The sequence below is a fragment of the Notolepis coatsorum genome (assembly GCF_963971535.1).
Source record: "Notolepis coatsorum genome assembly, chromosome: 11".
Taxonomy (NCBI): domain Eukaryota; kingdom Metazoa; phylum Chordata; class Actinopteri; order Aulopiformes; family Paralepididae; genus Notolepis; species Notolepis coatsorum.
This window is the reverse complement of record NC_140175.1, coordinates 22,583,458-22,596,148: the sequence shown is the minus strand read 5'-3', so window position 1 is coordinate 22,596,148 and position 12,691 is coordinate 22,583,458. Positions and strand designations below refer to the sequence as shown.

Below are 12,691 nucleotides of genomic sequence, written 5' to 3'. Positions count from 1 at the left end.
AGCGCGGTGCTAAATAACACCGTGACGTGGACCAAAACCAACGCATCCTTTAATGTTACGGTCTGGGATTCGTGTCCAAAGCTTCCTGGAAGTACCGATATATGATCAGACGATGGGAAATGGATTGGAGCAGGGCTATGAAGGCGGTGAGAGGCAGGCAGGCGATGTGGGGGGGGGGGGGGGGGGGGGGGGGGGTTGTGGCCTTGTGGAGCAGCCTCCTCTGGCTGGGTACACCCAAGGCTTCGGCTGGAGCAAATGAGCACCTACCAAAAAGCCACACGACACAAAAAGCACAGCGAGGAATGTCCCCTGCATTTCATTCTGCCAGCATGCCTGTTTTTCTTTACATAAAAGCTCCAGAACTGGGAAGCGCTTGGAATAGCAGTCGTTGAGAAAGAAACACACGTCCCAAAAGAAGAACAATGCGAGTAGGCATTTACTGAACAGATGAAAAGTGATGGTGTGCAAACTGCTAGCGAAAAAGGAACTCTTGAACGCATTTGTTCCAGAAAACCTGCGACAATAATTCAGTTCAGAATTGTTTGGAAACCGATGGTAGTGAATACAGTGTGTGTTCCGACTTGCTCATGAATGACAGATTCAAATTGTCCAGATCGCAAAGTTGTGTGTAAAAATAAACTAGGCCTATATAATTTAAAGCCACAACACTGATGATTTTTCTTTATTTATCTGACCCAGTCTCCCTCCTTAACCTTATAGGTTGTTTGAATCAGATATACAGGAGATCTCGAGATGGAAGACCTTATTTCTTACTTATTTTATCACCACCATGTCTCTGACAACCAGACACAAGTATTTTTAACAGACAGTTGGACGTCTGACAGGACAGGAGAGCTATTAAAACAACCAGCAAGCCAACAGTTCACATGCTCCTCTCAAAGAGAGGACAACAATAGTATTGTCTGGATATTTACCTGTGTCCTCCTCCAGATCTCCTTGAAGAGAGGAGTCCGTGTCCTCGGAGGAGGCTTGGCTCCTCCAGACAATGTTTCCCATCCAGGAAGCTCGAGTCCGCTGTACTACTGCTCCAGAGTTACCTGGCGAGCCACCTAGCCAACTGCTGCTGCCAAACAACTGTTTACACTTAGTGCTGGAAGTGCTATAATTCAGCTACTGATGGTTACCGCTTATGTACACTGATGATGAGTTTATGGCCACACTGGTCATTTTCACAGCTCTCGCTTGGCTGCGACTGCCCAGCATCCAGAGTTAGTCACACGCTAAATGCCACCTTATGATCCATCCAGCTTGACTCCCTGACGCTCCAGATCCCCAAAAAAGAAAACTCAAAGAAGATGAGCTGTACTCAAGCGTACAGTGATTTTCCCCAATCACATGAGTTTATTTTATTTAAGAGCTCTTCTTGTCTGAGAAATAAGACCGGGGACGGGGAGGTTGTGTAATCCTTTCAGATTGGGCGGGGGATTCTCTGTGATCCGGCCTGGACAGTCGTCGGTGGTCCTGGAGAGGGTCCAGCCTACTGCAGTTATCTGGACAGACCTGATGTATGGCACAGTCACACACGCATCCGATTAAGCCGTGCGGGAGATAGATGAACCTGCTGTGTGGGTGTGTGTGTGTCTACCTCACGCAGCGCTGGAGAGAGCTGCAGCATCGTCGTATGTAAGCAGCTCCTTTAGGTAGGCAGGAAGTCTCAAGGACAAGATGAAGGTGGAGAGATAAACAACACCTGAAACCCAGATCATATTAATTTGGGGCGGGGCTTAAAAAAAAAGTCTAATCAATCGGCTTAAAATCTGGAATAACTCATGTAACTCTTTGCCTGGATGGGGGGGAAAAAACACTAGTAAGAATCCTCCTCAGTTTCGAAGGTGGTTTCGTTAGAGAGCGTCCACTGGCCGTCTTCTTGATATCCTTTGTCTAAATCATTATCCAAAGTCCAGTCCCTCAGTGCTTCTCCAGTGCTCTCTAGCTGTGTGCAGGAACTTCGATTCCCACCAGTGCCCCGCTGCCTCTCTCCGCCCTCAAGTCTTCCCTCCTCTTCCTCCTTCCCTCCACACACAAACCTAATTACAACACGGCTCGGGTCTGTATGGTGAACGGCGAGCCTCCCGCTCCGTGGGAAAGGCAGGGTAAAAACGCTCGCTGCCAGCGAACCTCAAAACTGCAGCGCAAACCCAAGAACCAAAGCGTGCAGCGGGGCGACTCGTAAGTAATGGGAGAGAAACCACTGTGGCTCTCTGAACCCTCCTCTGTAATCACAACTGCAGAGGCAGCAGCAACCCGCTCACAGAAACGGTGCAAGGTGTCAGGGTCTCGTGCTTATATACTATATGACGGACGAGGGGCTGGTTCAGTCTGAGAGACTGTGTACAGGGGACTGTCCACCGACCTAACATGGAGCCATCAAGATGACTGGCACCTATGTGTCAAGTCTTGGAATGTTGAAGAGTAAACTCAAATAATTGTGTCAACTGTTTCAAAGGCACACGCAAACAGTCACAGACGGAGAGAGAGACACATACACACACACACAAAGGCAGACAGACAGGCAGGCAGGCAGACACACACATACACACAGACACAGCCATGCTGGGGGCAGGGAGGCTAAAATAAGGAACTGATGGATCAGTTCCGCTGCAGCCGGCTGTTGCATTGACTGTCCGGTCACAGAGAAGTCAGAGGGCTAATTATAAAACCCTGTGTTTCTCCAGTGACTGTGTGTTACTAACAGACATGCCCACACACTCAGATCATGTGTCTCCATGGGGGAAATAATGGTCTCGTGCAAAAATACACAAATACAAGACCTTTGTCAACCAAGAATTGTTCCCCCAAATCAAGAAGCTGGAACAGTGTAAAAAAGAAAATGCAGTGCAACTCAATTCAACAGGGGGCAACTGTACACGATAACAACAACAACAGTACACGTTACAACTGTACACAATAACAACAACTGTACACAATAACTCATTGACTGCCGGGGATTAGCCATGGCCCTGTGGTCGCATTGCCACGCTTTAAAAGATAGGACTGAGTCACCTTGTTTGTAGAGCTATAAGGCCTAACAAAAAAAAATAGTTTGGTTCTGGTTGCCGACCGACCCTGCTGATTTATGTGCAGGGAACAAAATTAACTTTTTGGCTTACCAGCGAAGGTGGCTGGTAGATTTAAAAAACTACCAGCCAGGCAGATTTTTTACCAGCCAAAAATGATAAATAGCTTTTTAGTATATCATTCACCATGTGTTATTATTACTTTATTACATGGCGTTTTAACATTCGCCAAAATGCTTGATTGTGATTGGTCAATAGCGCTCGGCAGAGGTCCGTTATTACTCGATAACGGACCTCTGCTGAGCAATAATGACCGCTGTTCGCAGCTGCAGCAATCAAGCCCACTGACACACACTGCATCAGTGCAATCAGACACACCTGCCGGCGATAATAATGACAGCGGAGCCACACAACAACTGCGTCTGCATTAGATCTCGTCTTGTCGATGGTGTAAAATGAATTAGGTATATTGTTAGTAAGTTAGCCATGTAATAAGCGGGATAATGTATAGCCTATACTCGGTCATTGTCGCAAAATAATTGACCGACACACGGAGTTTAGTATACCGAGGCGCCTCGCCGAGGTGTTCTAAACATAGTGAAGGTCACCGAGATAATGTATAGCTGACCGAGATGTAGCTATACATTATCCCTTACATATAATACTCTCATATCCAATTAATATTATAAACAACATAAGGAATATTAGCATCATTTTGAGTGGACTGAAGGAATGAGTCAGTGTTAGTTTAAAATGCAGATAATTTATTGAAACATATATATTTAGTGTAGGGCAGTTCCGAATACCATTTTACTAGAGCCATATGGAATCCGCGATCACGGAATCGCGGACGGAATCGCGGAATTGAGCAATAAAAATGGAATCCACTATAATAAAAAAAAATTTAAAATTTAAAAAAAAAATGTTCTACTTTTTTTTTTATGTTGTGGAACTTGTACAGCACTTTGTTCAACTTTGTCAGTGCTGTAAAGTTTAAACCTTTTAAAATCTTAGACAAACAAAACACTTTGCTTTCATGAAATATTGTAAGCCGTCATTTGAGGCTTTATAAAAGCAGCACAATGAACACAAATCTGTCAGTGCCGAGTCCGACCTCATCTTAAATAACAAACAGCATTGCTTGTTGTAGTTAACAAAGAGAGGCAGAGTTGATTTTGCAAAAATATATATAATTTTTTTTTTTTTTTTAAATAATCAAATTTTATTTTCATATTCGAATCCCATGACCATCGAACGAAGCTTCGAAGCTTCAAAGTATTTAAGACGGCCCTATTAAATGGACTGTTATATCTTATTAAATTGTGGACATTTATTAATTCCCACTTATTAGACACTATTTCTGATGGTAACATGAGCGTACAAAGCAAAATACAGAATTCTGAAATATTAAAACGGAAAAAACGGAATTTGGAAAAAAATAAAATGGAATTTGGAAAAAAATAAAACGGATTTCATATGGCTCTACATTTTACAGGCTTTGAATACTCCTCGGTATTTCTGAACGAGTATTCGAATACTCTCTCAAAAACACTATTAAACACAATAAGATTTCCAATTAACCAATCAATCACAAATCATTGTTCTATCCAGTAGGTATGCTTCTGCGTGTATAGATAATTGTGTGTACATCCACAGGGAGACGGAACCAATCTTTTTCGTTTTCATTTTTAAAAAAGTTTGTGTTTTAGACTTCGCTCTTTTATTTTGAAACCCCTGACCGGAAGTATTATTGTTGTTATCGCTAGGTAGCGGAACAGTCGTCTGGTTCTGTGCTTTTGAGCTAACGCTAGCTAATATTTGTCTTCCTTTGACTTGTTGAACATGTCTAGGATACAAATGTTGAGATGGTTGGTGAACAAGCGACTAACTGCAGCTATGTTGCAGTGTGCATACACACACTGTCAAGTCTTGACTTTAGGCACAAAGCGGACATTTACGCATATAACGTAGAACATTTGCGCATATTGCACCAGTCAAAATAGTTAATAAAAGTTGAGACGTATGTAGTACCTACTTACTGGTCACAGGAGTCTCCAATAATGTTTGGATGGTAATCAATTTTGTGAATACATTTGTTGAAACAACATATTTGTTGGCAGACGACTCCTTATAAACACTGCTATCTAACGTTAGCAAGCTAGGCGTGCATAGCTCGACCTGTGTAACGTTAAGTAACTTGTGTTCCACTGGGAAAGACCGTTCATCACTGCATACAATTTCAAGTAAGCGGTGCACTCCTCTCATGCTATGAACGGACACACACACACGTCACGTATAGAAGCGACTGCTGACACAGAAGCTATTTCTTTTATGAAAATTCAGAAAGTTGGCGAGTAGCCTCCATAACTTACCAACCAAAGGGTAAATCTACACGCCATTGGCGCTTGGCGGGTGCTTATTTTGTTCCCCGTTTATGTGCGACCCAAATATATTGTATGAGCTTATACAAAAATTATATAAAAAAAAAAAAAAAAATGTATAACGTTTTATTAAATCTTAGTCTAAAAGTGCAGTCCATGTCAAGAATGAGACTATATATAAAAAGCAAGTATTTCACAATATTTGCACAGCTCTCTGATGTCGGGATATTTAGTGAATAGTAGGGGTGGCATTTTTAATACTACTACCTTTGTACATTGTACTTTTGGAGTACAGTGTCTTTGTATTTTAACCTTTAGTACATTCCGTATAAAAGCAACAATATATGGATATTAAACATGCTGGCAGAGACTAGTACATGCATCCATTTTGTCGTGAAAAATAAAAAAAAATTAAGAATTCCCTATCCATAGTCGCCGTGGGAAAAAATAAAATAAGAAATTAAATTAAATAAATTCCCTACCTACCAATGGCCTTAACTGACAACCAACAGGAACCACATTTTTTTTTGTTAGGCCTAACTATATTATATAATCTATATTATAGCTATGGATACAATACTATGGCCCATTTGACATCACCTATCTATCGTTCAATATGTGAGAAAGAATACATTTTTCCATCCATACGTTCCCGTGTTATACCGTGGTGAATATAAGTATGTTTTAGAGCGGTCTAGGGTAATTCATGAAATCCTGATGTTAGACGTTGCTATAGACGTTGACATTTCTTGCCTGTATACGCTATTATCCCAAAATCAAATCTATATCATAGGTATTATGTTCCATCATGAATGCATGAAAGGGGGGGGGGGGTCGTTTCTAATTATTTGATTGTCAGTAAGGGCATTCGCATTAAACACTAAAAACTCTTATCAGCCCGATCGGTGTAAAAGCATTGCAGGATCAAGCTAAAATTGACGTCAGATCATTCTGACCTGTGATCGGGAGTATTCCAAAAATAATATTTCAATTGTTTGATCGCCATCTGGTATATCCAATGTCCATTTGGCCCACGGCATAATCCACCACAACATATGGATCGGGGTTATTTGACGCGCTTCGATGGAACCGGCAGAACGGCTGCCCTCGCCCGACAAGGAAACATGAAACATTCTCTGCTGTCCCACAGAGAAAGATACAAGGGTATAAAGTAGGGCTGAACGATTAATCGATTTTAAATCGAAATCGCGATTTGGAATGATGCAATTAGCAAATCGCCAAAAAATTTAAAATATCGCATTTTTTTTTTTTTTTTAATTTATTTAACCAGGAAGTCCCATTGAGATACAAGATCGGTTTGGGAGAGGGAGGTAAGGGGTTTTAGATTGTGTGTTGTGAAGTTTAGACTTCAGAAAGGGAGAGTAAAGTACAGAATTTTTTTTACCGTTGGGTACCGGATATCGATTCCCAGGTAAAAAGAAACATTTTCAAGCCGCATTTTACAATAAACCTCTGTGGGGCTGCTTAAAAAAAGAATTATAATAGCAAATAGAAATATCGAATAAAAGAAATAACGATCAAATAACGAGTATACTCGTTGTTGGAGTTCAACGTTTGGCGCCCAATAACGAGTATACTCGTCGTTGGCAGTGATTGAGAACAGCTGTACACCAACAACAACAACTGTACACAATGACAACAAGGACTTAACACAATAGCAACAAGTTAACAACTGTACATAATAACAAGGATTTTGACCTATTTTTTGAGGGCCCCTCTGGACAGAAATGTCTGATTTTAAACAAAATGTTGTGGAGGAAGGCGATGTCAATGCAACTAATGTTTCACAACATCACTATAGCATCCTCATTCAATAGAGTAACAGACATAAGTACAGACGCATGTCCATGAGAACACCCCATCCACACACACACACACTAGGGCTGCAACTAACGACTATTGATAGTCGATTAATCTATTGAAAAGATGAATAAAAAATGCTGTTTCAAACAACTTGCAAATTGACGGTTATGAAACAAAAACCAGTTGAATTCTTCAGTTTGAAAGAACTGAACGGTTTAAATAATAACAAATAAAAACATAAAACACAAACAAAGTGTTAACAGGCTTTGCTATGATACATCAAATGGCTTCAACAACGGGCCATGGAGGTACAGCACAACATAGACCCTCACCCAAGTCCAACGAATCCATCAGTTGTCGCTTAGTCGATTAGTCGTCACAGCCCTAGGCTAATAGTCAGTTCTCTGCTCGAGAGTACACAGATCCTCGTTCATCTTGCATTCCAAACAGCCTGGAGGAGGCCTCCCCTCTTCCTGAGGCAGTCATACCCAGAGCCAAGACAGTGTACACAAATAACAAGACACAGATAACGGCACAAACCCACTCTGACAAAAGACACGCACAGCCTCACACACACTCAATCTTCCTCCACCCAGTTCATTTTCTCACTGTGGAAGGAAAGCATTGGATGTGAGATTGGCTTCCTGCTGTTGTTAGCTTTTGGGCGACACCACCATAAGCACAGCATTTGTTACTGTTGTTGGAGCCGCCCCAGTGATGGGATGGAGTCGAGTGTACAGTGTGTGTGTGTGTGTGTGTGTGTGTGTGTGTGTGTGTGTGTGTGTGACGTGAGGCGTGGTGGGGGGATATTGGAGTCGGGACAGTGACAGCCAGGCACCACCCTCTAGCCGCACTCAAAGGTGACATCCCGTGACTTCCACAGTGGACGGTAGCAACTTCTGAGTCGGTGACAAGTGTTGTTTAGCCCCCAGGACAGACAACATGCCGTTGACATCAGGAGGTGTGTGTTGCTTCAAGCAGTGGCATCAGAGCAAACAGTGGCCATAATTCTCGTCTGAGATTTGGCAATCCTGAGTCAGTCAGACTCGCTGACTTGTTTATGAATTATGCATGACGATACACACACATGGTATGGTCCGGTGTGCGCATGCACGGGTTTACTTGTGATTGATGATATTCAAACACAAGGCCTTGGCCTGCATCTAGGAATGTGCCACCAACACATCGACAAACAATCTGTACCAACAGATCGTGGCTTTAAAAAGTGCAATTTTAACTGGTACTGTGTTGTATTTCTACAGAGGATTGCTGGCAACACTGTAAAACTGGCATATTTGTGACATTTTACTGGGAGTTAGTTGCTTAATACAAGTGCCAAACGAACAATAGAATACCACTAACAAAGACTTTAAATCTTTCTTTTCATTTACATGGTTCTGTCCTTTGGGCTATTTGCTAGTGTTATAACCACCCTACAAACATGATATCACTTAATATCATCTGAAGATAGTGATACACTTGTCTGCCAAGATGAACCCGTTCATGAACCCGCATTTGGATTGAAATCATAAGAAAAATCACTATCTGCTGATATGAGTGAGGGGGATATTAACAGTATCAGTATATCAACCTCAAAAGAACACGTCAGTGCATCCCCAATGTGCTGGTTCTTCCTTACTATATCATTTGTTCCACTTTCTCAAATTCCCCACCTTTCCCTGCTTCAGACTCTCCCCCCCACTGTCAGGCTTTAAGACAGGGCTTCTTTCTGCAGTGTCTCCAGACACCCTGAGCCCACACAGACAACAGACTCATTAATCCTCTCTCTCCCTCCCCCTCTCCCTCCCTCTCTCTCTAAGGAACAAAACTTTACAAGTTGTCTCACTAGCTTGAGCCGCTGCTGCAGAGAGTCATCCAAGCCCAGTGCTTCAGTCAGTTTGTCCTGAATGTTAGCATGAAGTCAGAGCCTCGCCCCTCTTTACAGCTCACTGGCTTACAGCACGGAGTGTCTGTCTAGTGTCTGCTGCATATCTGGGATCGATGCCTGGGCACATGTGGAACAGAGTAGAGACAACATGCCAACAGGTGACCCAGTAAACACAACCAGGCAGTAGAAAGCCACACTAGCTACACTGGAGGTGTGTGTGTGTGTGTGTCTGTATACACATGTCGTGCAATGGAGGGAGGGGTGGTTGGTTGGGGTAGAGATGATATTATTAATTTGCATTACATGATATAAAATGATATCATCACACTGTACAGTGTTATAAAGTAGCTAGTACATTTCTTATTTAAATGTGACCATATGTGGTCATCTGTCTGCACTGGGACGCACGCTCACACACACACGACATCGGAAACTTTTACGTCTGTTTAGAGAAGAATGACTTAGCTAGTGGTGGATCATGACAACCCCCCTCCCCGCCTGCAAAGAATTGCGTGTGTGCGTGCGTGAAGTGAACTGCAGCAGGCATCAACCCGAGCAGAGGATCGAGAAGAAGAAGTGAAGCAGGGAGACAGCTGGTGGGGTGGGAGATGAGAGTCTGGCTGGCTGGGGATAAAGTTTCCTTCCAAAAGCAGACAGAGAGAGACCACCCTCTGCTTCCTCTCGTTTTACTCAATCCATTGATTGATTGAAAACTTTATTAACAGATTGCCAGAATGGGTACAGTACAGCTCAATACACACAATTGTTAAGGGGGTGCAGACCAGAGAAAGACTTTCGTCTTGTTTACATCAGGGTCCCCCATTTTCAATTCATCATACAAAAAAAATCTGAATTGCTTTTGAAACGCTGCATAATAACAAAATCAGTGTCGTCGCTCCACAACAACAAGATGCAACAAATGTCACACCAAACCAAATATGCCACGTCGTGCACAATGTGGGGGGAGAAATGAGATCAACACACATTAGCTAACTCGCTTATTGGGCGTGAACGCAGCATAACTCGGACTCTAGGTAACAACACTGCAGCTGGAGAGTATTTGTACACCGTTTACAGATAACCGAGCCAAATGGGGGACCCTGATGTAAACAAGACGAAAGTCTTTCTCTGGTCTGCAGCATCCCCTTAACAATTGTGTGTATTGAGCTGTACTGTATTGTACCCATTCTGCAATCTGTTAATACAATGTTCAATCAATCAATACTAGTATTGCCACCATAACCCCCAGCTATAGCTGCTTTACTGGCTGCTGTGTGGTCGCTAGTACGGTAACAGTGTGTTTGCCAGCCAGGTGGAATGTGTAGCAACACACTTCAATTTTATTTGACTGGAAACGTTTTTCTTCCCAGACGATCAACCAGACGTCTTTATTATTATTAGCACTGCGATGGCTAGTATGATCAAAGCGACACAACCATGCCCGTTGGCGAGTCCAACGCCCCCCTACCAGACTCAGTAATGGCACAGTGGAAGGAGAGAAAATATAAAATGGGTATTTAATCATAAGAATAGTAAGTAACCTACACGAACGTTGGCTTATGTTAGTAGTAATAAACCAAGAAAACAGCTCACACGTATCGGCTAGCCAGGCAGGGGGAGACACATCAGCTATAGGTTTGGTTGTTGGGCTAACGGTTGAAGGGAGATGCCATGGGGGAAAACCATTAACATTACTATTCATTACTATTATTAAGTTACTACTAACGTTAGCAACAACCACAGTTGGTTAGAGAGACGCCATAGGGGGAAACCAGTCCAGTGTTGTTACTAGTAGCCATTCCATAGTTTTCCCATGGCGTCTCTCCCACTAGCCGCTAGCCAACAAGCTAACGTTAGACAGACCGTTAGCTAACCGTTCAGGGAAAAAGACCGACCGACGTTTAGGCAAATGTTTATCCAATGTCGGTCGCCGCCACGCTGAATATAATAGCAGTGTCCCGTGAAGAACCCCGCAATAATAATAAAGCCTATCCGCCCCCCCTGAGATAACGGTATCCCGAGGCGGCGGTGGGGGGTCTCTCTCTCTCTCTCGCCGGGGGGAGCTCTTCTTCTTACCTTGCTTGCTCTCTATTTTCCCCGACATTTTCTAGAGGAGCCAGCAGCAGTGATTCTCTCCGGTTTGAACAATAACCGTCGCGCGGCTCTCCGAGTGTAAAATCCCCGCCGCTGCTGCGCGCGAGCCTCCCTCCCTGTGTGGCGCGAGCCTCCGTCGGTTAGTAGTATTCCCTCATGTTCGACACCGTCTCGTGTCCATGGGATGGTCTCGCTGTTGAGGGCAAGAAGAGCCGCCACACATCGGTACGGACTACGGGCGAAAACGGTCTCTCGCTCTCGCTCTCTCGCTCTCTCTCTCTCTCTCTCTCTCTCTCTCTGGGTACACACACACGCACACACAGTGTCTAGGACTAGGACCAGGGGTGCCGTCGTCTCGTTTCTGCGTAACAGCGCCCCCTCGCGTGTGGAATTAGCCATGTCAATCTGTCAACAAGAGGGGATGGGTGGGTTTCAATTTCAGTTCAAACAACTGTGAACACCCTGCTATGCTGCATCCGGCGGGTGGTAAGGGATATATAGGGACGGATCGAATGAAATAATACTAGACCTCACACACACGGACATATCTCCCCAAAACTTAATTACCCACTCTACTACTATGAACTGAATGTGCAATACTGTTAGTATGTTTCAAGTTGTTTTATTTGTCACATATATAAATGTACATTACAGTGAAATGCTTGAGGCCCTGAGATTGTACAGTAAAAAGAAAAAAGGCCAAACACTATACAAAATATACAATATACAAACTAAAGTACAACCTAAAGTACAAAGTCAAGTATAAAATGCAAACAATAAAGTACAAATGCAAGCTTTTAAAATGCCCCTGTGCCTTATTTTTCTACTTTATTTATATATTTGAAAGATTCTTTATTTTATCATTCAACTTTTTCTTACTAATTTTAATTATAGTTTAAGTCTATATTTTGTGATTCTGTGAAGGGGGGGACAACTAGCAAAGTAAGATTTTAAACTGTCTGTTTAACTGTGCATATATGACAAATACAAATATTGAATCCAATGAATAGCAATTTATTTATAATATCCCACCTGGCGTTTATTTTCAGTCACTGCCTTGTTTGAGGTAATTGGCATCCATGCCTGACAACAGATATTGTTCTGATTGAAGCACCCACTTTTGATAAGAGCAATTCACTGAAAAACTGTTCCATGCCTTTATTTCAAGTCGACCTGGCTACTGCAATGCACTCTTTACTGGCATGTGGCATCCCGAAAAAGAAAAAAACTGAGACTTCCACTCGTTAAAAACGCTGCAGCTAGGCTATTATTAACTAGAACCAAGAGGATCAGTCCAGTGTTAGCTACGCTGCACTGGCTTCCGGTAACATTTATAATGGATTTGAAGGTCCTCCTTTTTATATACAAAGCCCTAAATGGAACATGAAAATGTGCTTCCAAGAACATTACGATCATCTAGTCTACTACTATAAAATCGGGGATTCAGCCTTTGCTACTTACGCACC

The 12,691-nt window shown here is 42.9% G+C and overlaps 1 protein-coding gene across 1 annotated transcript in view; it reads right to left on the bottom strand.

Moving 5' to 3' along the window:
- The window catches only part of rapgef1b (Rap guanine nucleotide exchange factor (GEF) 1b), a 97,711-nt gene extending 86,221 nt beyond the window's left edge, over positions 1-11,490 (bottom strand). Inside the window, 1 exon segment of the mRNA XM_084324716.1 lies at positions 11,208-11,490. Coding sequence (XP_084180842.1) covers positions 11,208-11,235 — 28 coding nt within the window. The 5' untranslated portion in view covers positions 11,236-11,490.
- Positions 11,491-12,691: the final 1,201 nt, after the last annotated feature.